At 38.4% G+C, this 25,694-nt stretch overlaps 3 protein-coding genes and 1 pseudogene across 3 annotated transcripts; 3 read left to right on the top strand and 1 right to left on the bottom strand.

Moving 5' to 3' along the window:
- Window positions 1-1,885: 1,885 nt before the first annotated feature.
- LOC137738340 (probable beta-1,4-xylosyltransferase IRX10) lies at window positions 1,886-4,714 on the top strand. Its single transcript, XM_068477978.1, has 4 exons — window positions 1,886-2,184; window positions 2,860-3,248; window positions 3,481-3,722; window positions 3,835-4,714. Exons 1-4 carry the CDS (start codon window positions 2,100-2,102, stop codon window positions 4,346-4,348), a joined length of 1,230 nt encoding a protein of 409 aa, XP_068334079.1. The 5' UTR covers window positions 1,886-2,099; the 3' UTR covers window positions 4,349-4,714.
- Window positions 4,715-9,681: 4,967 nt separating this feature from the next.
- On the top strand, window positions 9,682-12,979 carry LOC137737333 (uncharacterized). The gene is made up of 7 exons (XM_068476780.1): window positions 9,682-9,913; window positions 10,125-10,296; window positions 10,484-10,533; window positions 10,780-11,080; window positions 11,467-11,655; window positions 11,751-11,933; window positions 12,466-12,979. Exons 1-7 carry the CDS (start codon window positions 9,726-9,728, stop codon window positions 12,709-12,711), a joined length of 1,329 nt encoding a protein of 442 aa, XP_068332881.1. The 5' UTR covers window positions 9,682-9,725; the 3' UTR covers window positions 12,712-12,979.
- A 449-nt stretch (window positions 12,980-13,428) lies between these two features.
- LOC137737218 (peptidyl-prolyl cis-trans isomerase FKBP19, chloroplastic-like) lies at window positions 13,429-15,453 on the top strand (annotated as a pseudogene).
- A 122-nt stretch (window positions 15,454-15,575) lies between these two features.
- On the bottom strand, window positions 15,576-17,961 carry LOC137737217 (sterol 14-demethylase-like). Its single transcript, XM_068476641.1, has 3 exons — window positions 17,833-17,961; window positions 17,004-17,496; window positions 15,576-16,761 (listed from the first exon to the last, which is right to left on the bottom strand). Exons 2-3 carry the CDS (start codon window positions 17,472-17,474, stop codon window positions 15,763-15,765), a joined length of 1,470 nt encoding a protein of 489 aa, XP_068332742.1. The 5' UTR covers window positions 17,475-17,496; window positions 17,833-17,961; the 3' UTR covers window positions 15,576-15,762.
- Window positions 17,962-25,694: the final 7,733 nt, after the last annotated feature.

Raw genomic sequence — 25,694 nt, 5'->3', positions numbered from 1 at the left:
TTGTTTCTGAAACGTCTAGATAGTAGATACCTCTGTAGGAAAATTAGTTTTAATATTATTGTTCTTTTTATTGGTTTTTCTTGTAGGTCAAAGATTAAGATTTTTCACCCGTTAAGTTTATGATTTCTTACCCGTTGGAGATTAAGTTTTGCTGTAGTTTCCTTTATAATAGGATGTTTTGCAACTCATAGAATAACAAGTTAATTAGTCAAGCTGTATTTTCTTCAAATTTTGTAGCTTTTTTGACGATTCCATAGTATTTCTTTGTTTTAAATTAATAAAATTTTATTTATAATTTTATATTGTGTTTGTTCGTCGAGATGTTCAACTGCCTCGAGTGTTTCAACTCGCCATTTGAGCTTGGCAACTCCTAGCCTTGTACAAATTCAACACCCGTAAAGCCTTTAAGCTCGATACAAGAAGGTAAGCCTTTCACCGTTTGTTAATAGGGAGCGTACTTTCCCAACATTTCTTTCTGATGAAATTCCATGTGGATTGTAGGAGTTTGTGCCTTGTGTTGAAAGGAAAGGTTATATCCTATATCGGATTGTGACACTAGTTCTGCACATAAGATCGTGCATCTTGCATTTGGTAATAATGCTATAGCCATATCCTTTGTAACATCTTTGAAAAAAAAGAGTTCCCCATTAGAACATTCATTACCCATATCCTCCAATTCTAAATTATTTGAAGATTGGAGCAATCATTCCGCCATCCAGAGTTGGATCGAGCTATCCTTTTCAATCTCAAAATATTTAAAGAGTATTAAGCAATATGCAAAACATATATTGTTTCAAAGATGGTCATTTCAATTTTTCAAAAGTTAACTTCAAAACAGACATGATTTTGTCATCTCCTTCTCGTAATTCTCATATTCTAGTTTTTTGAACTAAGAATTCATCTGTAGTATTTCTTAAGCGCATCATGCTTCCCAAAACCTATTAAACATTAAAAAAAAATCATTTTTAAGTAATTACTAACGTGGAATTAGCAATAAAAGCCAGAATCCACTATTAATGTAGAACATATAGAAATAGAATTGAAGAGCGTAAAATCAACAACAAAGTCCAAATATTGTAGATTTGAGCTCTGATTTCCAAGTAGAGTTTTTTAAGACAAATTTTGTGGGTATAAAATATCTTTTTTGTGGAGTTAGTGTTATTTCTTTCATGCTATTCAATTATCATTTGGATGAAGTTTTTTTTTTTTTTTTTTAGTATAGCGAAATATTTTACATTATGAATTCTAGTTTTACATTCTTAAAGTTACCATTTGATTTCCTTCATATTATTATTGTCACGCCTCAAGCAATCAGCTAAGTAAAATTCGTGTAAAGGGAGAGCGGAGACTTGCAACCTATAGTGGGTTATAATAGTATTTTTCTGCGTTTTTGGTTGACAAAGGATCTTCTCTTGATAGGAGGTGGATTGTCTGCCCTCACATTTCCATACTTTCCCCATGCCCTTCTGCTTGTGTGATCACGGTTAAGCCACGTCAACATTTGATATTCCTATTACCTTTTGTTTTATTATTTTTATAAAAAAAATTAATATAAAATGTTGACGTAGCTTAACCGTGACCACAAATCACAGGAAGGTATGAGAAGGGTATGAAAATGGGAGGGTAGACCACCTCCCTCTTAATAAATACATGGATTTTTTTTTTTTTTTTGGTTAAATAAATAGATGGTAGTATTAGACAATATAAAATAGCAGAGCTTTGGCGCGTTATTGCTTGCGAAATGGACTTGCCATCAAATCGGCCAAAAAATACAGCTTTCACTAACCACATGGATTTGTACATCTTGTTTGCTGCAAATTCAGAAAATGTATGTCAATATCTTCACTGTTTCTTCAAGCAATTCCTCCCTGCATTTCCCTATCAATGCTTACCCTCCATTTCTTATTCAATTAACCTAGACTCTAAGAAAGCTCCCCAACTACTACCACACGACCTCCCACCCATCATGTGCTCTTCATATACACTGCATTGCAGCATCTTCGACACGAAAACCCGAAAACCCATTTCGATTTCCGATCGAATTAGGGGTTAAAGATTGAGTCTTGAGCTTTCAGTGGGGTAAAAAAAGGAGAACTCAAATGTGGGTTTTTGCTGTTCTTGTTGTTTGTGGTTTGGCTTGTGGAATCGGAGCTGATCAGAATGTACGAACGGAGCGGATTTCGGGTATGTTTTTCTCGTTGTTTACTTCGAATTAGTTGCAAAGCTGCTCTCTTTTTGCTACATTTGCATATAGAAGGTGTCATTGTTTAGGCTCTCATGTGTTTGAAGAAATGCCTTTTCGTTTTTTTTCGATTTAGTCACGGTTCGTAATGTGTAGAAACTGAGTGATTCTGCAGTTTTGCTTTGTCTGATAGGCCAAGGTTCAGTAATTTTGCCATTTCTCTTAATGGATTTACTTGTAGGACTAAATTGGGAACAGTAGTTTTGATTAGCTCCCCCAGTTGAGTAGGAGTTTTATCTTTTTATTCAAGTGGTATTGTACTTTAAATTAATCTAAACTGCAGGATGGGAAATTCGAAGACGGTGCATAGGGGATAAAAATGTGCTAGGAAATGTGGGTGGGCCCAAGTCTGCCCAAGTTGATTAGGAGTTGCAATTGAATTTATAATGTAACTTAGATAAAGACTAATAATGTGATTGTTCATTACATCAAAGCTTAACAATTTATGCATGGAAATTGGAAAAGAGGAGAACCCAGTTGGGTTCTTGGAAAGATGAGCTTTAAGAAAAAGGATTCTTGAGAATGGCTTTAAATTTATGTTCGATAAGTATATTTTATTCTGCTTGATACCTTTTTCTGTTATTGTTTCCGATTGACTTAATGGAAGAATGATGCAGGAAGCGCTGGTGATGTCTTGGAGGATAATCCAGTTGGAAGGTTGAAGGTTTATGTGTATGAGCTACCTAGCAAATACAACAAGAAAATCCTTCAGAAAGACCCGAGATGTCTCAACCATATGTTCGCTGCTGAGATCTACATGCATCGGTTCCTCTTATCCAGCCCGGTTAGAACCCTTAATCCGGAGGAAGCAGATTGGTTTTATACTCCTATCTACCCTACTTGTGACCTTACCCCCACTGGCTTGCCATTGCCCTTCAAGTCACCGCGGATGATGAGAAGTGCAATACAGCTCATTTCTACAAACTGGCCTTATTGGAATCAAACAGAAGGAGCCAATCACTTCTTTGTTGTTCCCCATGACTTTGGAGCCTGCTTTCATTACCAGGTAAGACCCTTCAAATTTGTATCTAACCATGATTTCTTGGGGTTAAACCGTTGAAGAAAGTAATTTGAGTTGGAACATGATAAGTTTAAGTTTGTATGAATTTGTAGTTCGGTCAACAGAACCTCAATAAAGATTCATCCATTGCATTCAGATCATTATTTGCAGAAGTAACAGAATGCTACTTGTACTAGCCGTGACTAATATGTGGTCTAAATATGTTGGCATTCTATAGGAAGAGAAAGCCATTGAACGGGGGATTCTTCCATTACTCCAGCGTGCCACCTTGGTTCAGACGTTTGGACAACGGAACCACGTATGTTTGAAGGACGGTTCAATCACAATTCCTCCATATGCTCCACCACAGAAGATGCAGGCACACCTGATTCCCAAACAAACTCCACGGTCCATCTTTGTCTACTTCCGCGGTCTATTTTATGACATTAATAATGACCCTGAAGGTGGTTACTATGCAAGGTATATTTGTCTGGACAGTGTTTTATCCATTTGAAATTATGGAACATGTTTTCATGTCAAGTTAGACTTGAGACTTACGTCCGTCTTATTAACCCTTTTAATTGATTAACAGAGGTGCAAGGGCAGCTGTTTGGGAAAATTTCAAGAACAATCCACTCTTTGACATCTCCACGGACCATCCAACTACATATTACGAAGATATGCAACGATCTATATTCTGTTTATGTCCTCTAGGTTGGGCCCCTTGGAGTCCAAGGCTAGTTGAAGCAGTGGTATTTGGCTGCATCCCTGTTATTATAGCCGACGACATTGTTCTACCCTTCGCTGATGCTATCCCGTGGGAAGAAATCGGCGTTTTTGTAGCTGAGGAAGATGTCCCTGACCTGGACACAATCCTCACTTCTATTCCACCGGAAGTAATCCTAAGGAAACAAAGATTGCTCGCGAATCCTTCGATGAAATGGGCGATGATGTTCCCACAACCTGCGCAACCAGGGGATGCATTCCATCAGATACTAAACGGGCTGGCACGCAAACTGCCCCATGATCAAAGTGTTTACATGAAGGCTGATGAAAAGGTTTTGAACTGGACAGCAGGTCCGGTGGGAGACCTGAAACCTTGGTAATGGAAGTGCTACCATTCTTCTTCTCCCTTCCGGAATGCAGCTGAATTTTGTACTGGTATTGGCATAGAGCAGATCCTTTCGCAACGCGAATATAGTTGAGTTGCTGATGCATCGGATTGCTTTGTGCCGTTTGTCCTGTGTTTTGTCCAGTTCCACTGTAACAGATTGAGAATGTGCTGCTGAAAAATGTAAACTAGTTTCTTGTTAATGAATTTTGTATAGGTGCTGTGCTGCTGGCATTAAGCAGATTCTCTATGGATATGCTTTTGTGCTGCTCTACTCAAAATCTACAACTTTATTTGACAAATCGGTCCTTCCGTTGATTCATGACACAAAAACTTATTTGTAATAATCCTCTTATTCAAGCCTCAGCAGAGATCAAGAGTTTCTTGTCAAAAGTAAATTTGAACCACATTATTACTAGTTTATTATGAAACTAAGTCCACTCCTTCCTTCTTATGGTAAACAATCTAGTTTAATCCACATTTTTTTGTAAAAAATGCAAATTTTTTATTTTCTCGAAATATTTTCTGTGAGCATTAAAGAAATCTTTATAATGTATTTGGAAGCGGATTTACGATTTATTGAACAACAAATGTATATTTAGTAGAATATTTAAGCCCAAAAGTAATAAATAAGTGAAAAATATAGAGATGTTAAAATGCATATTTTTGTCCACAAACTATTATATTCATGTTCTTTAAAATATATTTTTTCGTGCGTGGAGCCCAACTCGTTTTCTGAGCACTAGGGAGTTCTTCTCGTTCTACGTACGCGAGCCCACCTTGTTTTGTGTGCTTGGGTTCACCTCATTTTGCATGTGAGGTGTCTGCATCGTTTTTCATACGAGAAGCCTGCCACTTTTTGCATCCACAGGGCCCGCTTCATTTTGATGTGCACGGAGTCAGCCTCGTTTTTCGTGCACATCTCGATTTGTGCACCGTATCTTGCCTCGTTTTTCATGTGCGGAGCTCACCTCGTTTTGAGTACCAAAAGCCTGCCCAATTTTTTGTGAACCGAGTACGCCTTGTTTTGCTTACCTCATTCTGCATGAGCTGAGCTCGTCTTGTTTTGCATGCTCTGAGCCCGATTAACACATGTGTTACTTGTCAAAAATGCAATTTTTTTTTTTTCACAAGTTCTAATCGTTAAGTTAAACTTTTTAAGGAATTTAGAAGCAGTTTTACGGTTTATTAAACAACAAATGTATATTTAGTAGAATATTTAAGCCGAAAACTAAAATAATAAGTGAAAAATATAGTAGTGAGGCCCAGAACATTGTCAAATGGGGTTCTACACTCAATAAATCTCAACGGCAATTATCACCTTAATTTTCAAAACTTCACAGTGAGCGCGAAGGTGAAAATATATCCACATTCTTTTTGTAAAAAAAACAAATTTTTTATTTTTTTTGAAATATTTTCCATGAGTATTAAAGAAATATTTATAATGTATTTAGAAGCGGATTTACAATTTATTGAGCAACAAGTGTATATTTAATAGAATATTTAAGGCCAAAAGTAATAAAATAAATGAAAATATAGAGATGTTAAAATGTAAATTTAGTGTACATTTCTTATTTTTATTTTTTAAGTTTGAGATGTTAAAATCACATGTGAATGAGGCCTAAACAAAAAAATAGCAATAGTTTGTTTTGTTGAATAGTCTTTCCCTCTATTTGGGTTGACAAAGACAGTTCTATTAATATGTGGTTTAGATGTAGATAAAACAAAAATTAACAAAAAGAAAAAAAGTTCAAATATCTTTAAATTTAGATTTTAAATCGTTGATTATAAGTGTTTAAATATGAATTGTAATAGATTTTGCACAAAAAAATATATTTTGAAGAACATGAATACGATAGTTAGTGTGACTTTCATACACCCTAGGAATTTGAATCATCTTCGTACCTTTTTGTTAATTTTTCCTTTATTTCTCTTACCACTATAACAAACTATTGTATTCATGTTCTTCAAAATATATTTTTCCGTGCAAGAAGCCTGACTCGTTTTCTAAGCACCCGAGAGTTCATCTCGTTCTGCGTGCGCAGAGCCTGCTCGTTTTCTATGCCTGGGTTTGCCTCATTCTACATGTGAGGTGTCCACATCGTTTAGTGTGCTAGAAGCCCACCCCTTTTTGCATCCACGGAACTCACGTCGTTTTGGCTTGCATATAGCCAGCCTCATTTTCCCTGCACACCTTGATTTGTGCACCGTATTTTGCCTCGTTTCTCATGCGTGAAGCTCACCTCGTTTTGCATGTCAAAAGCCCGCCCAATTTTTTGTGAGTCGAGCCCGTCTTGTTTTGTGTGTCATGGTTCGTCGCATTTTGCATTTGCTGAGTCCGTCGTCTTATCTTGCATGCGTCGAGCCCACCTAACACCCATGTTTCTTGACAAAAATGCAAGTTTTTTATTTTCACACAATATTTTTCCAGTGCATTAAGTTAACCATTTTAAAGAATTTCGAAGCAATTTTACTGTTAATTGAGCAATAAATGTATATTTACATATTTACTAGAGTATTTAAGTCGAAAACTAAAAAAATAAGTGAGAAACATAGTAGTGAGGCCTAGAACATTGTCAAATAAGGTTTACACTCAAGAATCTCAATGGAAAGTCTCTCAAAATTCTACAATTTTATTTGACAAATTGGTCCTTCTTTTGATTCATGACACAAAAACTTATTTTTAATAATCCTCTTATTCAATTGATAGTAGAGATCAAGAGTTACTTACGCATAAAAACGCTGAGACGAATCATTTAATACTACGGTTCAGTGGTATTCTTCATCACTGTAAGTGAGAGATTTTATATTTGATTCATGATAAAGGTGAATTTGAACCATATTATTGCTAGTCTATTGTGAGATTAAGTTTATTCCCTTCATTTTATGATAGACAATCTCGTTTGTGCCAAAAAAAACAAAAAAAAAAAAAAAAAAAAAAACTAAAATGATAGTATTTCAATTAAATATTGCAATGCTACGTGTTGAACTTGCAAACCATAACAAAAAAGTTCAGCCCGTGAGCTTATCCTAAAAGTCGGGGATTTGATGGGGTCAAGCAACTAATTTAAGTAAAATATTTGATAAATTAAATTAATTCGAGAAGTCAATTTAAAGCAATTTAAAGCCATTTCCTCATTTATTTATGCGTGTGACAATATTTTAAAACAGTATGTATTTGTTTATAAACGTAATCTCTCTCCCCAAGTTGCCTTTAGAATAATAATCTACTAAAATCTGAGAAAAGTAAATATTGTAGTAGCAAAGCAGGGGAAAAAAAAGTTCATTTTGGTTTTTTTTTTTTTTTAAATTATTACAAACAATATTACTTATTCAAAAAATCGAAATATTTAAATTCTAGAAGCCATGTGTTAAAAAAAAATCAATAAACATGCGAGGGCATGCTGGTTTTTTTATTTTTTTGTCAAACGATAGATTTATTAGATTAGAAGTTAGATTACGGAGTTGACGGTGTTCGAATTCACGTCATGGTACAATGACAACACTCATTTCTACCACTGTGATAGGAGACCACTTGCGCGGTCCGATTTTTGATTGAATTGCTGCAAACTTGACTTCTAGCTTGGATATATGTTACGTCTGTTAGCAATTATTGTACCTAAGTTAGCTTATATACAATTATTATGGATTGGATGGTCATATAAACCTGAAAGTCCAGCTTCAGTTTTTTTTTGGTAAACATTCAGCTTTAGTTTTAACTGCTTGTCAAATATTAGTGGGCTTCTAAATTTTGGAGAGCCCTCATTTGAATTTTTCAGCTCACAATCACAAGCCATCAGTTGAATAATGACATACGCATTCACAAGTGCTGATATATATTAAGGGTTGCAGAATGCAGAATATGATGCCAAATTGGCTGCTGCTTGTTCCTCTTCTTCTTCTTGTACAGTTATATACTTGCACGCAACATGTACATGGTTGATCATGTATTTAGAGTTGAATTCTCTTTTTCAGTCCTTTCATATTTGATCGGTTACGATTAAATTACGTTAATATCTTATATTGATTTTTTATAGAGAAAAAAAGAAAAAATAAAGAGAAAAGTGAGAGGGGAGGAAGAAAATCCTACTTCCATGTACCTATAAAATAAAAAAAACAAAACAAAAAAAAAACTTCTAATTGAGTTGGCTGCAATTATTTACTTTTATACCCGACACTTTACGGTCAAATCTTTCCTTGTGAGTTGTGACCAAATCCAATTTCGCTTTTCAAGGTTTGAATATTAAAAAATCGCGAGTTTCACTTCTCGCATTTCAAGTGGTATTTTTAGTAAATTGAATTTAGATCATAAATGTCCAAAATTAAATGTGTGCCAAACTTCGTGACCTATTTTCTCTAATAAAATTGGACCACATGCTTCTACAACATCAATATAGCATACATATGCAAATTGCAAACCATGTAACATATGTAATCCGTGTAAACCATGCATCATATGTAAACCATGCATCGCTCTTTAAATTAAGGAAACATTCCATTTCAAATGCAATATTTGCATGTATCTACTTAATTATAATTTATAAGTTAGAAAGTTATTGTAGACTCACAATAAAAATACCATGTATTCCTTTTTCTAAAAAGAGGATCATTTCGAGGGTTAGGAAGACTTACAGAGGCATTTCAGTATTCCTTGGTTACAAGTTCAGCCTCCCTTGACTACAAGTCAAGCTTCCAGCCTAGCAGCCTTTTTCAAACCCAAAACCTTCAATTTTTAATTTGAAGGAAGCCTCACAATCCGTCATTTACCACTGGACTACCAGCCCGTGGTTAAAATATCATGTCTATCTTCCTTTATAATTTTATAAAAGTATAACGAAAACGATGAATTTTTTTAAAGTACTAATAATAATTATTGAAAAAAAAAAAGAGTACTAATAATAATTCACTACGACTGTTACAATAATTTCGTACAATCCTTTTGAATAATTTTTTTTTTTCAAACAATGGTTATGTATTCATTTCTTCAATTTTATTCACGATCTAACAATTTTGAGTTTTAATCATTTTTGTCTAGAGAGAAATTTTCTTTTAAAATATTTGAAAATTAAAAAATAACGTCATGATTGAGTAAGCGTTGGCACCTGCAAGTCCCTGCCAACTGTTCCATCGGCGCGATTGAGTCCTTGTCTTCAACCTACCGTTTCGGGTCTACCGAAAATCATCCAAAAATATTTAACCCCAAAAAAAGAAAAAGAAAAAAAATTTCATCGTTGGTATCGTAAATAAATATAAAAGCCCCTTCCTTCAGTGATCAATCAGTCTTCGCGTTTTCACCAACCCCCAACTTACACCACCACCCCAACACCACCACCCCACCCCCCCCAAAAAAACCCCTCCTCTGTGATCCAGCAATGGCTTCCATTTCCAAGCTCTCCAATCCCACCCCCGCTTCCTCCTTTTCCTCCACCTTCAGCCCGAGAACGCCGCAGCCCAAGTGTTTGATCCGCCTCCTCGCCACCCCCGCCGCCACTTTCAACTCCAAACTCTCCTCCTCCAAGCTCTCCGTACGAACCAAGCTCTCTCTCCGGGGATCTCTGGTGTAAGTCTTCCCCTTTTTCCGATTGCATATTATCTTTGTTTGAATTTTTTTTATCAGAAGCTGGATTCGAGCTTTGTTTCTTTTGCTTGATTTCGTTTTTTTTTCTGATGAAACTTGAAAGTTGTGTAATTTAGTATTCTTGGTTGCTGATTTGATTGCAAATCGAAAAGGTTTGCTCATTTGGGTTGACGGAAGTTTAATTCTTTTGCAGGGTGAGGTGTTCTCAGAGTGATGGGAATGGAAATCCGGTGAAGAGAACTTATCTCCATGATCTGTATGAGAAGGAGGGACAGAGTCCGTGGTATGATAACCTCTGCCGGCCTGTGACGGATCTGCTTCCGCTTATCGCAAGCGGGGTTCGAGGTGTAACCAGTAACCCAGCGGTAATTACTGATTTATCTTATGTTTTTTGAACTGCGCTTGGAGGTTTTAAGATCAAATGAGAAATGGGGTTGTAAGTGAAACTGTCAATATGTTAGTTGAATATCGTTTATTTTACCATGCCTTTTGCAGTTTTCGTGTTTTATGTGCAATCCGATCTAACTAGCTCTATGTAATGCGGGATTGCAGATTTTCCAGAAAGCAATCTCAACTTCAAATGCTTACAATGACCAATTCAGGTATTTTCAATGATTATCTTGGTTGGTCAGAAGGGGCTGTGGTTGCGGTATTTTTTATTTGAATCGCATGTATATCTGGAATGATTGCGTGTGGAACTCTGTTGAGTTTCGGGTTATAAGCTCTTGGCATATGGGATGGGAAAGTTGGATTTGTTGTCCCTCTTTCTGAGTTGAAAATTTTTAACCGGCATACCCCTTGCTACACAGTGTTCATATGTCAATAACATATTCCAATGGAATTTGCAGGGAACTTGTACAGTCAGGAAAAGACATTGAAAGTGCATATTGGGAACTTGTGGTGAAGGACATTCAAGATGCTTGCAAACTTTTTGAGGCTATCTATGATCAAACTGATGCTGGTGATGGTTACGTTTCTGTTGAAGTTTCTCCCCGACTTGCTGATGACACCCAAGGGACTGTGGATGCTGCAAAATGGCTTCATAAAGTAGTTGCCCGTCCTAATGTCTACATAAAAATTCCTGCCACTGCTCCATGCGTTCCTTCAATTAAGGAAGTTATAGCAAATGGCATAAGTGTCAATGTGACTGTAAGTTCAATTCTACTATACTAATTGCTTTTTCCTCTTTTATGGGGTGAAATTCTTTGAATCTGTGCTTCACCAAGAATAGATGGCCAACAAAGTCGTACAAAAGTGCATCTGAATGGAATTTTAAGTTTGTGTGGTGGTATGGTTGGGCTTTTCATAGGTGATTATTTTGACAGCGTAAATGAAATCTGCACTATGCGCTATAGTTGTCATAAGTTCTTGCGTGCAGAGTGATCATTGTTCTTGTTAGGCCTTTTTAATGAGAGGAAGTTTTTGGGGTTGTGGCATCATCTCTCATTCGACTGAACTATTTAGCATATAATAGAATTGCAATTCCCTAATTGTAGAAGTGTTAACTCATACTTTCTCTTAATGTGTGTGCACAGCTTATATTCTCGCTCAGTAGATATGAGGAGGTGATTGATGCTTACTTGGATGGCCTTGAGGCTTCTGGACTAGGCGACCTCTCCAGAGTCACAAGTGTTGCTTCCTTCTTTGTCAGTAGGGTGGACACCCTCATTGACAAGTTGCTTGAAAAGATTGGAACTCCAGAGGCCCTTGACCTTCGAGGAAAGGTATATCAAAATCAGATGTCCAACTCTCTTTTTTTTAATCACGAACATAAACCTTGAATGTGAGATTTGCTAACGTGATGAGTTAACTATGTCAGGCTGCAGTAGCTCAAGCTGCTTTGGCATACCAACTCTACCAAAAGAAATTCTCTGGCCCTAGATGGGAGGCTTTGGTGAAAAAAGGTGCTAAGAAGCAGAGGCTGCTTTGGGCCTCAACCAGCGTCAAGAATCCTGCCTACCCCGATACTTTATATGTTGCTCCTCTCATAGGCCCTGACACGGTGAGCCATCCCATTGTCCAACCTGATCTCTGATGCTTGATGGTTATTATTACCATGATTTTACATCTGTGATGATACATTACTTGCTTAAATAGACTTGTTGTTTAATGTTACTTAATGTTATTTAATGTTGTTTAATATTGTTTAATGTTGTTTCATGTTACTTAATGTAAATAAATAAATAACTGTTAAAAAAACTGTAAAAAAAAAAAAAAATCAAATATGATGTCAGCATGTGGCCCCATCCAGGATCGGCCGGTTGGCTCTTTTTTTGTCCAGTGGGGCCCATGAGCCCTTTGGCCTGACCCTTGGTTGGAGACCGTTTTTGGTCTATTTTCGGCCCTCTAGCCCTCTAGACCCTTCAGTTGGAGATGGTCTTACAGGTAGTAAAATGAGATTAAAAAATCAAGTTCCAAGACGCGTGGCTAAAAATAAGTCATCTTTCTTCTAGCGTATGACGAATATTTACTCTGTCAATGTTGATTTATTGATTCATATTGCTTAATGTTTAATGCTGACTTTCCTTTTGCAGGTTTCAACCATGCCAGACCAAGCTCTTCAAGCATTTGTCGACCATGGCACAGTTTCAAGGACAATTGATTCCAATGTATCCGAAGCTGAAGGCATTTACAGTGCACTGGAGAAGGTAGGTATCGACTGGAGCTACGTTGGGAACCAACTCGAACTTGAGGGAGTGGATTCTTTCAAGAAGAGTTTCGACAGCCTGCTAGACACCCTGCAAGAGAAGGCCAACTCTCTTAAATTGGTTAGTATGTAAGATGTAAGATGTCGGAACTATTTGTGTGAGCTGAATAAAGCTGGTGGGGGTTGTCGTCCTGTAAATGTAGCCGGGTGCTTTGTAAGACGTTGATTACATTTGACGAGTTCTTTCCAGCTACAGGTTGAGTGGGATATTACAATTTGCTCTTGCACTTATGTTTGGCATTGTAGACAGTTACCTTCACAAATGTACGTTTCATTTGGATTTGAGAATTATGGACCGTCAAGTAGATGATGCTCAATGTTATTCTCTGCAAGATTTTCCATTTCTGCTCACAAATTGAATCATGAAGCTCAAAATTCTTGAATCCGACGGCCGAATTTTAAGTTACCTTCATACTGATGAAAAGCGTAAGGATTTTCATTTTTTCATGGAAAGAGAATGCCCTCGTGTTATTCTAGACTGTTAATTTTACTGACAATATTATTCAATTGACGGAAAGAAAATTCGAACTTAGTACAAGAACATCGATCCGACCATCTGGTATTATAACTTGGTAAATGTTTTTTTTATTCGTTACACATTCCAAATAAAATTAGATAGTACTAGAGGATTAAAATTAGCTTATACAATAGGCGAGTCATAATAATTTGATATCGAACTCATGTTCATAAGAAAAGAATAAGGAAAGGAATGGTAAAATAGAGAGTTTGGGCCAGACAAGTTGAGGCCGTCATCTTCCCGCCGAACACATTCGCTGGTTCCCCAATCACCACTTCACGGTTCAGACTTCAGTAGTCCACCCTTTTCTCTCCCTTGTCAAGTAGCACCACACCTACAATGTCTTCAATCTCAGCCGTCCGATCTCCACCACGACCGCCGTCCTCACCCGTCGGAAAATCTTCATCCCCGGTGCGTCTTTTCGCGCTTACCTTCTCTTCAACGCGACAGAGACGCCGCAGACCCCAATTGAATGAACATTGAAAGTTTTGATTGAGGTGGAAGCAATCTTATCGAGTGAAGAAGTGTTGTGTTTTCATCGATTGGCATGGTGGCTGCAGCTTTCTGTAATGCTTCAAAGGACGGAATTTCCCTCGCGTCTCAGGTTACTGACAGTGAGTCATTTCCTAGTTCCTCTGCCCGAAAGGTTAGCGATTTTAACACTCCTGTTTTAGCCTCCTGCAATCCTCCTGTGACTGCCGAAACATCGTAGATTATTCAGGTTTGGAGTGCAGATGGTTAAAAAGAGGGAATCCCAAAATCGCCATCCTTCAATAACCCTGCTCATTAGTAATAGTCATGTACATTTGTGTACTAGATTTTACCGTCTGTATATTTTATTTTGTTGTTCATACTCTCCTCATGTGACATATCATGTAATGTGAGAGACAGACAAGTATCACTCGAGGTGAGAGATAGAAACAAGAGATACGCTGCGTTTTTTTACTTTTGGTTTCTTTTCCTCGCATTCTTTTGTTGCTTTGTGATTGTTTTGGAACAACTTTTAGTGCCAGCACTTAGGGGGAAGGACTATGGCAAGTCGCAAATGAGTTATCCGGAGTATACAGAAACTGAATCACGTCTTCAGTACAAGGTTAACTATTGGAACATACAAAATTTTAGCCTCCTTGTTTTGATGAAGTTTCAAGCTCTCCAAAGTTTGCTTTAGTTATTTCATCGAATGATTTATCTTAAGAAGAAATGCAGGACTTGCGAGTAGGAGATGGCCCCGACCAAAGGTAGGAGAGACCGTTGTGGTAAGCCACTCATTCTCCGAGCGCACGCTTTCAAGCTTTCACATGTTGATAGGGTTGTTTAGGATTGAGCCAATTTTGCTTGATAGATTTGTCTGTCGTATACCCCTACGTGTTATATTGACAGAGCCTAAAGAGGCTCCGTCGCTTTATCTTTTAGTTGAGTCATTGTAGCAGGTTATGATCGTTAGATGGATTTCACGTTGATTTGGATGGGTAAACCATAGGATATTTGGGACGTATTTTTGAAGCTCGAAATAAAACAAAGGGTGGTTCATTTGAGGTATGGAACACTTCTGATCCGTTAACTTGGTACTTCGTAGCATCGCGTAAGCGTAATTAACAGATAAACAGATTCTGTTCCATGGTTTCTCGAATGCAGGGTGATGACGAGGCGTTTTTCAAATTCAGGGTAGGATCTCAAGAGGTGAGAAATTCATGAACCAAACGAACGAAACAATCTTGAAAGCTCGATCTGCGTCCTCTCTAACGACGATGTGGTTTTCTTCAGGTGATACCGGCTTTTGAGGAAGCTATTACAGGCATGGCTGGAGGCATCAGAACGTGCTGCGTGTTCTTTTCCGTAGCTCGTTGTATTTGCTCAAGGAACTTGGAATCGGTTACATTAAACGCGCAACATTATAATTCACTACATGTTATTTGAAAATTTCACAAACGAGTTCACATTGATGCAGGATCGTAGTGCCCCCAGAACTGGGATATCCTGAGAATGACTACAACAAGAGTGCCCCAAGGCCGACAACATTTTCGGTAAATCTTTTGTCGTTCTGGCGATTCTTGTAATCCACTTCTGCTTCTTCTTACAAGGTGCAATGTCGATGTGTAACGTGTTACAGGGACAACAAGCCTTGGATTTCGTGCTGCGGAACCAAGGGTTGATAGACAAGACTCTTCTGTTCGATATTGAGCTCATCAAGATCATACCGAACTGATGAACTCAATAGGAAATCGGTTGGCTGGCGAAAGACTGCGGCGCACTTGTCGTAGAGAATCTTATTCCGGATGCCAGAATATCGATTAAATGAGGTAGCAAATTTATAACACCATCAAAAATCCTTGTGCACTAATTACTTCTGTACATGTAACCTCTTTTTTTTTTCCTTTTTCTCAGAAGAGAACAATGAACGACTGCAGGTAGCCCGAGAATTGAAGTAAAAGTGATATTAAAAGCTACGATCGTCAGCATAAATTAATGACACTAAACAAGATCCATAATCTGATAGAAGTGCAAATCATCAACAGTTAACTGCAAAACGAGAAGAAAATACAAGGACCGAAAACATCTTAAGAGCAAATAACTCAAACCTGCTGAACATTCATAAAGTCCTTGCCTTTATTCAACGGAAAGCTCCCTTCGCTTGTACCGCACCATCACCTTTCCTTTCACACCCACAACCATGGCATTCCAATCAATCTCGGGAAACGGTGATACCAGCTCCAGTTCAAAATTTCTCAGCAGGTGGCTCCATATAGCCTTTATCTGCAGGTATGCAAATGGCTCACCAAGGCATCCATGCCTGCCACCTCCAAATGAGATATATGAGAATGCCCCTGCAGATTTGTCTTCTTCTCTCCCCTCAGCAAATCTATCAGGATCGTACGTGTCTGGCTCCTTATAAATATGAGGAAGCCGGTTGGCAAAGTATGGTGATGTGGCAACTATGTGCCCTTTCGGGACATCATACTCTTTGCCCTTGCGGGTTTGTACACTGAAATCACTATGCGAGCTTCGAAGCAGCATGATCAGTGGAGGGTGCAATCTGAGAGCTTCCTTGATGCAACGATACAGGACATCCATCTCTGCCAATATATCATGATCAACCTTCTTTCCGTGCTTTTTCATTAGGTTTTTCTGCTCCTCTGACACAGCGGACAAGAAGTCCTTGTGACGGAGGAGATAGGCCCCAGTCCAAGTGGAAGTGATAGAACTAGTGTGCTGCCCAGCAAAGAGAGCAGCAATGAGCAAGCCAGTGACCTCAGATTCAGTTGTTGGCCGGCCATTTTTGTACTTTGAGTCAATGAAACATTGCAACATGTCATTCTCAGACTGTGCAGCACGCTTACGGGAGTTTATGATCTTTGCAAAGATATCTGAAAGCTTCTTGCGTGCCTGGTCACGGCGACGGTGAGCTGGGATGGGCAGGTATGGGAAGATGACACTGATTGGAAGCATTCCATTGTCAAGGTCATGGAACAATGCTGAAACATCATCAAAGAGCTTATCACGAACTTCACGACCCAAGAGGCATCTGCTGGCTGTCAAGATGATCAGATGCTCAAGCTCATACTTTAAGTCCACCTCGCCACTGTCTCCCCACTTGGAAAAGTAATCCTGCACAGTACAGTTGGAAGACAAGAATTAACATCATGGATGCCCCTCATCACTATCTCATATTACAACTTTAAGTCCACCTCGCCACTATCTCATATTGCAACTTTTTCAAGAATCTAGAAGATCTTCTCTTTCACAAATGTAAACAGATTACTAAATAAATTGAAGGCTGAAGCAATCAGATAAACAACAAAACCCGCAAAATTCCAAATCAAACAATGATATTCAACCGAAAATCTTACCTCTGCTTCTGTAACCATCTGATCCACATATCCCTTGAGTTTATTTGCCCTGAGAGCCTCCGTGAAGAACCGAAACTGCTCCTGCCTCACTGTGTAATCGACATCGAACACAACTCCAGGGCCGAAAGTGGGCACATTGAACTGGTATACCTCCTGCTGGCTAAGATCAGCCTCCGGGGCCTTGAAGAAGTGGGCAGAAACCTCAGGACCAATCAAGAAAGTGATCTTCTTGTTAAGCAGATTCAATGTGAACACACTTCCGAGCTTCGGGTACTCTTCACGAAGCATGATAATGGGGCCCTTCAAGAATCGGAGCAGTCCTCCGAGCACAGGCCACGTCTGCACCACCGGAGGAAGACGCTTCCCAGATCGAGACATAATAAGCGCTGCGATCAGCTTGGCCACCACCAGAGTGGCCAAAATCATCAGCCCCACACTGAAAAGCTTGTTATCCATATCCATTGTCACCATAATTTGGTCCAATTACAGGGACCTAGCAGAAAAATCCACACACAAATACAGAAAATTAGCAGCTTTCAATAAACAATACCACTCACCACCAATTCTAACGAAAACCCAACAAAAATTTCACGACTTTTAACAGTAGATTTCGATTAGATCTAACTTTGAGCACAAATCGTCCGGCTGCAGGAAAATTGAATCGGAGCTTCAATTTTCTCGGCAATCAAACAATCAAGGAGTGAAAAGGAAACTAGAATCTGGTGAAAATTTCATCAGATTAACGACAAGTTGAAGCAGAAGGACAATGCATGAGAGAAGATAAAGGCGAAGGATTGGGGATAAGAAAGAAGGAATTAGGGTTTCGTACCTGATTGCAGATTGGAGCGCAGAAAAGATGGGAGGAGAAGGACGGTAGAGACCCAAAACTCTAGTCGGGTAGTGAGACTGTGAGTAAGCGAAGCCCTGAGTCGTGTGTATATACAACTCTGGATAGTCCGCTTCCACTACAAATATTCAATTTCTTTATTTTTTTATTTTTCTTTAATTCAATCAAATTAGCCAAAACAATACATTTTGTTCTCCAGGGTTTGAATTTTTTTTTTTCGTAATTCAAATAAATTAGTGTAATTATCTTTTCGTTTGTGTTAAAATTAGTGGAAAGTTGTTTTAATTTCTTACATCACTACTTAGAGTATTAAAATTTTAATAGTTCAACTCGCCCTTGTGTCGGTTCGATACTGGGTGAGAAGAAAAGTTAGTCCAAATGTAGTTTAATTGCCTTCTAAATTTCGGTTTTCATGCATATTATGTAAATAGTTAAAAGAGGCATACATAATTATACACACGAGTTATTTGAATTGTTAACTATCTAATAGTTTTTTGATATATACAATATTATCTATATTAAAAGGTGGAAAAGTAAGCTGATAATAATAATTTAAAATTTGTATTTAATGAAAATTGAATTCAAACCCTCTTATTTACGAACGGTTTAATGTTTTAAATAGAAATTGTAAGTTCCATTTTCAATATGTCCACGGGTAATTAGTATTCCTTTTTTGTATCAAAGTAACATTTTTCATAAAATAATTAGCTCTTTTCTATTTGTATGTTTGGAAATTGGAATTTATTTTCAAATATCCTTTTTTTTTGGGGGTCTGAATTTTCCAAGTATCCGTAAGAATCTCCTATTCGTTCAAGTGTAAAGCTGCGCTAGTTGGATCTGGAAAACAGTGGGTCTATGAAAAGGTCGTTTGTCGTACACGTATATTATTTTAATTGGTGGGGGTAGATTTATATCAATTAATCACGGAAAATGATCATCGCTGGATTCATTTCCTGATATCCTAAGATTTTGTAATCATGATCGTTTATTATACATCGTGTGATTAGTTTTCGTTAGGTACTATTTTTATTTAATTTTAAATTTTAAATTTTAAAATAATTTATGATTGTACAATGTACGATGAAAGATCACGATGATCGGATATTTAAGATCCCTAAGAAAAGGATCTAATCACCCGCCTGGTACCCAGTTGGGTAAAAAAGAAAAACGACAAAAGCAAGCACACCAAAGCGGCAACGGGTGTGCATTGATAGACGAACCCGGAGAGTTTTCTATCAGCTTGTCAGGACCAGAGGACGGATACTCCCTAGTCCATGGGTGAAGGATATTCTTCCCTTGCATTGCTACATCTGAGTCTCGGCCCTTAGAAGGGGGTACCTCAACTCACAAACTCAATCATGAAATTGCCCTAAACTGTGAATTATACCAGTCGATCGTAGTAATGTGTCCTTCCACTTAGCACACAAATTTAGTATAATGGGTTATAAAACTTAAATTATCACCTTCTCAAAACAATATTATAAGACGACTCACACTCTTTATTCAAGTTGTGAAGAAACAGCAACAGAACTCCACGCGATCACATAAAAAGGGAAGCTACTGACCACCTGTACTGATTAAGAAAACAAGATATATGCAGAACCTAATCACGAACATATTCAGCTAGTATACGAACCAACTGTAAAGATTTTAGGAACAAATGGGACATGAATGATGAATGTAAAGTAGTCAGATCAACAAATTCAAGTTGGTTAAATTTTGATGGAACATCAAACTGTAAAGCCAAGGATCCGTCCCAATTTCTAAACATTAAGAAACTGAAGTTAAGCATAAGAACCAAAACTCAGATTATTATGTCTCATGTAGATTCTTAATATGAAAGGTCTCAAACGTACCAACTTTTGTGCCCGACGCAGAAGATACAAAAGTTGTAGCATCTGGCTTTTGAGCTGTACTTTGCAAATCATATTCTTTGCCTAACAACATTAAAAACATAATATCAGCACTCGTTATTACAAAATAAATATGCATTGCAGAGTCATACCCAAATGAGGTTCTTTGGCTGTTGAAATTACATAGATAAAAGAAATGCGTAAAAGTACTTAAGAGGGCAACTAAAGGTTTCAGTTGTTCAGGATCATCAAACAGGTTGACAACTAGTTGGTAAAAGTACTTAAGAGGGCAACATTACCTTCAAAATAACAATTTACCACTTACTAATTTAAAATTAATAGGACATGGTACCTCGACAAAAGTCGTATGTACTTCTCACAAGTTCAATTTATCTCAAAGTTTAAGGTTTGTTTGATATCATTCTTCAATCCAAATTTTTATTTTAAATAATGATGAATATAGGTAAATTACTTAATACTTGTTAGTTTCGAAAACAAATAATTGGATCTGAGAATAATACTAAACATGCCCTCAAATCCTCTTCTTTTTTTTTTTTTTTTTTTTTTTTTGAAAAATAATAAATACACACTATTTATCTCTTCTTACACCATTCTGTTTAATTTTGCTCGTTCTTTCTGTTTAACTTATTGTTAGTTGCCATGCTTTGATGTGGCTTCAATTACTGCTTGAGTGGCACGTTGTGTATCTTCCCTTTGATGGCCTTTGGAGCCTATGTAATTGGCCCAGGTTACTTTAGAGCAACTCCACCCATAAATTTTCTTAGGCTATAGGTAACTCAATTCCCCAAGTGAGCAGTAATTGTCTTTAGTGAACAGTAACTATCTAATTGCATCTTCATCCCTAAATTGAATAGCCCAGGCAATTCGTATTAAAATATATTATTTTTTATTTTATAAAATAATAAAGATAATTTTATTCGTAATTTTGTATAAGAATTTTAATCAATCTCGTCACCAATGGAGGAGCCAAAAATTCTTTTATGGGTGGGCTAGCTAAAAAAATTACACTAAAATGAAATGATTTTTTTTTTTTTTTTGGCTACATACACATTGTATGCAAAAGTTTAAGTTTAACTTCTGTATTTGTATACTTAAAATTTACTTGGCATGAACTCAACAAGCTTCGCATTTGCAAACCGCAAAAATTACAATGAATCATCAAATTTACATATATTTAGATGCAAGCACAAGAAGAAAATAAAAAACTTGACATCTCAATTACAATCACACAACTAGCACAAATCAAAACAATGAAAGTAGATGTAAAGGCAATCTTAAAAAAAATTGATTTAAACTAATATAAAGCCCGCTAAATCAAAGAAAAATAATCTTGAATAAAATGGCATCACAATTGTAACATCCCACATTGCCTAGGGGAGTGATCCTTATATGTATATTCCAATCCCTACCTAACACGAGGCCTTTTGGGAGCTCACTGGCTTCGGGTTTCGTAGGAACTCTGAAGTTAAGCGAGAAGGGGGCTAGAGCAATCCCATGATGGGTGACCCATTGGGAAGTCGCTCGTGAGTTCTCAAAAACAAAACCGTGAGGGAATGGTAAGCCCAAAGCGGGGCTAGAGCAATCCCATGATGGGTGACCCACTGGGAAGTTGCTCGTGAGTTCCCAAAAACAAAACCGTGAGGGAATGATAAGCCCAAAGCGGACAATATCGTGCTACGGTGGTGGAGCGGGCCAGGGAAGTGATCTGCCCCGGGCCGGGATGTGACAATTGGTATCAGAGCCTAACCCTGGCTGTGGTGTGCCGACGAGGACGTCGGGCCCCTAAGGGGGGTGGATTGTGACATCCCACATCGCCCAAGGGAGTGATCCTTATATGTATATTCTCATCCCTATCTAGCACGAGGCCTTTTGGGAGCTCACTGGCTTCGGGTTCCGTAGGAACTCCGAAGTTAAGTGAGAAGGGGGCTAGAGCAATCCCATGATGGGTGACCCACTGGGAAGTTGCTCGTGAGTTCCCAAAAACAAAATCGTGAGGGAATGGTAAGCCCAAAGCGGACAATATCGTGCTACGGTAGTGGAGTGGGCCCGGGAAGTGATCCGTCCCGGGCTAGGATGTGACAATATGGTATCAGAGCCAATCCCTGGCTGGAAGTGTGCCGACGAGGACGTCAGGCCCTTAAGGGGGTGGATTGTAACATCCCACATCACCTAGGGGAGTGATCCTTATATCTATATTCCAATCCCTACCTAACACGAGGCCTTTTGGGAGCTTACTGGCTTCGGGTTTCGTAGGAATTCCGAAGTTAAGCGAGAAGGGGGTTAGAGTAATCCCATGATAGGTGACCCACTGGGAAGTTGCTCGTGAGTTCTCAAAAACAAAACCGTGAGGGAATGGTAAGCCCAAAGCGGGGCTAGAGCAATCCCATGATGGGTGACCCACTGGGAAGTTACTCGTGAGTTCCCAAAAACAAAACCGTGAGGGAATGGTAAGCCCAAAGCGGACAATATCGTGCTACGGTGGTGGAGCGGGCTCGGGAAGTGATCCGCCCCGGGGCGGGATGTGACAACAATTTCCATGATAAGTTTTATATTTCTAGTTGTGCTAAATACTCGCCGGGCTAGTTTCATTAAAAAATAATTCTTCTTGCAATTTTTTTTCTTCTATTATATTAGACTATGCACTAAAATATATATACATATGCCACAAACTCTCCCTAGGCTACAGCTCACCGTAGCCCTTGGTGTGGCTACACCATTACTCGTCACAACACATGTCATTATCCGAAAGTATAATTTTTGTGGATAGATTTTCGAGTAGATTTTTAAAATAAATCTCATAGCACCACGCGTCATGATTATGTAAGGTGGAAGAACATCGTTAGAGCAGTTCCAGTGTTGCTAAGCCCTTAGGCAACTCAATCCCCTTAAATAAACAGCAACTACTTGTAGTGAATATTAATTGTTCAAGTTCATCTCTACCCCCCCTAAACTAAATATGCCAGACAATTTGTATTAAAATATTAATATTTTTTATAAAATAAATAATAAAGAATAATTTATTTTTAATCTCCGATAACAATAAAAAAAAAAAGTGCTACTAGACCCACCTCATTGTCTTATTTTTCCCACCCACATTATTATTTCACCCACCATAAAAAATTTAAAAATTAAAATACTATTTTCCCACCCACTATTTGTGACAGCCCGTCCCGAATTATTCGTACCGTAGGTGTGAAATGACGATTTTGCCCTTGGTGGGTATTTGTCATTTTGGGATGTTGTTTAACTGTTTTTAGGGGGTTGACTCTACAGGACCACACACCTACACCCACATCATCTTCTCCCGTGCTCTCTCTATCGCAGACTCTCTCTCTCATTCTCACTTGTTCGGACGAGACTCAAAACCCTTGCAAACGTGATGGATCGAAGTGGAAAATGGTACCTTTGTGTTCGTGAGGATCATACGAGTTTAACCATACCAATTTCAGGTAAGGAATCCTTCGATTTCACGTCGAACCAGGAACCTCCGATTTTGTCACTGTTCATGCACACATGAAATATTGTTTTTCAAGGAATTTGAAGCTTCTTGGAAGCTTAGTGAGGTCCTTAGGAAGCTCGGGGTGGTTTGTTAAGTGGAATTGGACGTCGAGAAAGCTAGTTTTGAAGTTGGCCAGTTTTTCTTGAATTTTTCCAGCGAGATCCTGTGATCTTTGAGGTTTCAAACAGGTATAACATTGTTCTACTCATCTCCAGCTTTCCATTAGTGCAAATTTCATAGAAATTGGTGAAGAAACGAGTGAGAATGAAGGGTTTGAAGTTTTTTCCAGGTTTTCGACGACCGGCGACTCGTTGGGGAAGATGACGGAATATTCTGACGCGGTCAGTCAGATTTAACGGAATTCGTTAAGTTTTAACGAAATATTCCTGATGGCGTTAACTGACGTCGTCAGTGTGACTAGCACGTGGCCGTGTGTGGGGGATGCGTAGGTTCATGCACTCACCGGCGCGTGGCGGCACGTGGGGTCTCGAAAAATTATTTTAAAAATATGGGGATGTTCGTGAGGTTGAGTAGATCACGTTGGTATATCCAAATATCTCATTTGAGCATTATATGAGAAGTTATTACCTAATTTTGGTTATGTGCTTTAAATTGACGATTTTATAGTTGTTTCGCATATAGGTGAGACCCATCCTGAGAACGAGCGCAGTCACTCAAGGCAAGGGGGTTACAACCCTTCCACATATTAGTGAGTGGGCTTTTGGTTTTTCCGTATATACCTATATACTTGTGGTTTTGCCCAGAAAATGAAATGGAATGTTTATATGTTTTAAATGCCATGCATAGCGTTTGCCTATTTATTTATGCATTAGTAGTTGCATATATGTATGTTTAGTGCTGCGGACACACAAGTAAGTGTCAGGTAAGTTTATGGTTTATGATTGTGAATTAGTGGTTATGTGAGATGCATAGAGAGCTCATAACCTGCACCCCCGGTGTTAGTGCTCCCGCCCAGAGTAGGGCACAGTCCTTCACGTGATGTTCACCTCCCACACCACACGCTCATCTTGGATCCAAGTTAGGTGCACAGTCCTGTCGTACAGACCACTATAGGTGGTTCCGACTCGTAGGTCACCCGCGATTATTCGCCCAGTCTTCACGTGATCGTAGCACTTGAGCGTGTTTATTTACACCCAGTCCTGTCGTACAAACCACTTTAGGTGGTTCCGACTTGTGTGCAGGTATAGTTAGTGAGTTGGGGATTTGAGCTCTAGATTCAGCCGTACAGGTCACGTTAGGTGACTCCGGCTGATATGTTACTTGCATTGATTGACATTACCTGGGTTACTTACATTTTATGTGGAGGCATTCGACATGGCATATTTATGAACATGTTTTCGATATATATGTATATTCTATTTTCTGGGAAACTATATAGGTTTTACGGCGAGGGTTAGAACTTTTGATAATGAAATGATTTTGAAAAGCTTTGTTTTTGCCCACTCACACTTTCTGTTTTGCGCCTCTCCAGGTTCTAGTTAGAAGCAGCTTTGGTGGTTCACGAGGACTTGACAGTGGTTCTGACAGAACATCACAAATGTAGGATCACCTTTGGGTGTTATGTATTTAGTATTCGTTCTTCTGGACTGCACTTAGGCTTTCTGTGCTCTGATTATGTTTATCCCACTTAGTCTCACACTAGTGTGTTACTTTAACTAGTTTATTTAGTAGTTTGGTTTTTATTTATTCGTACGTTTATTATTATTTTTTACTTCCGCACTGTGCACATGGCAACATCACCCTCACGTGACGGCCAGCACGTCTTGATTTTGGTCGGAGTGTGTCACTATTATTCATAAAATAACCTTTAATATCTTTATAAAAAAAATAAAAAAAAATCTCGATCTCCATCCTTAATCACATCGCCACACCTTCATTATACTCTTGCCGCACCAACACATGACTTTCAATGAAACTTTGGATTTGGGTGGTGGGTCGGGGTCCGGCTATTGTGGTCTAGTTGGTGGTTTGCATTTTCTATGCAGGTTGTTGGTTCTCTGAAACTTTGGATTCAAAACAACCCACCAATGACTTTCAATGAGGTTGTGAGCTTCTTGGTGTTGGAAAGATGGAAGCATTTTAGGGAAAATCATGAGCTGGTGCTTTGATGCTGCCTTTCTTAAGCTTGAGTGCATCTTGTCGAATCCAGCCCCAGTTGACACCCAAACCCCTCACACCTGCCTCAAATTCAGGCCTTACCAATATCCACTTTTGCATATCGGTGTCGTCGAGGACGATGGGAGGTGATTACTTGTTAGTGGCAGGTCACCCCGTTTTCTCTTATTTTGCCAGTCGTATGATCAAATCCACTCAATTGTGGCGATTACAAAAATAGTAGCGTTGACTGCTACGTAAGACCACATAGAGGTTTAAAAGTCTTTTGATAAAAGGATAAATATGTCATTAAAATTTTCATTAACAGGTGGGTGGGGAAATAGGTCAATGGGGTG

Source organism: Pyrus communis, chromosome 6 (genome assembly GCF_963583255.1).
Source record: "Pyrus communis chromosome 6, drPyrComm1.1, whole genome shotgun sequence".
In the NCBI taxonomy this organism is placed as follows: domain Eukaryota; kingdom Viridiplantae; phylum Streptophyta; class Magnoliopsida; order Rosales; family Rosaceae; genus Pyrus; species Pyrus communis.
Note: the sequence above shows the minus strand (reverse complement) of the source record. Positions and strands in the feature narration are given on the sequence as shown.

Coding starts and splice junctions, on each gene's coding strand:
- LOC137737333 (XM_068476780.1), top strand. CDS start 9,726: ATGGCTTCCATTTCCAAGCTCTCCAATCCCACCCCCGCTTCCTCCTTT. Junction 10,534..10,779: donor GCTTACAATGACCAATTCAG/GTATTTTCAATG, acceptor TGGAATTTGCAG/GGAACTTGTACAGTCAGGAA. Junction 11,656..11,750: donor CCCTTGACCTTCGAGGAAAG/GTATATCAAAAT, acceptor TAACTATGTCAG/GCTGCAGTAGCTCAAGCTGC.
- LOC137738340 (XM_068477978.1), top strand. CDS start 2,100: ATGTGGGTTTTTGCTGTTCTTGTTGTTTGTGGTTTGGCTTGTGGAATC. Junction 2,185..2,859: donor ACGAACGGAGCGGATTTCGG/GTATGTTTTTCT, acceptor AGAATGATGCAG/GAAGCGCTGGTGATGTCTTG. Junction 3,723..3,834: donor GAAGGTGGTTACTATGCAAG/GTATATTTGTCT, acceptor ATTGATTAACAG/AGGTGCAAGGGCAGCTGTTT.
- LOC137737217 (XM_068476641.1), bottom strand. CDS start 17,474: ATGGTGACAATGGATATGGATAACAAGCTTTTCAGTGTGGGGCTGATG. Junction 16,762..17,003: donor AGATGGTTACAGAAGCAGAG/GTAAGATTTTCG, acceptor TGTACTGTGCAG/GATTACTTTTCCAAGTGGGG.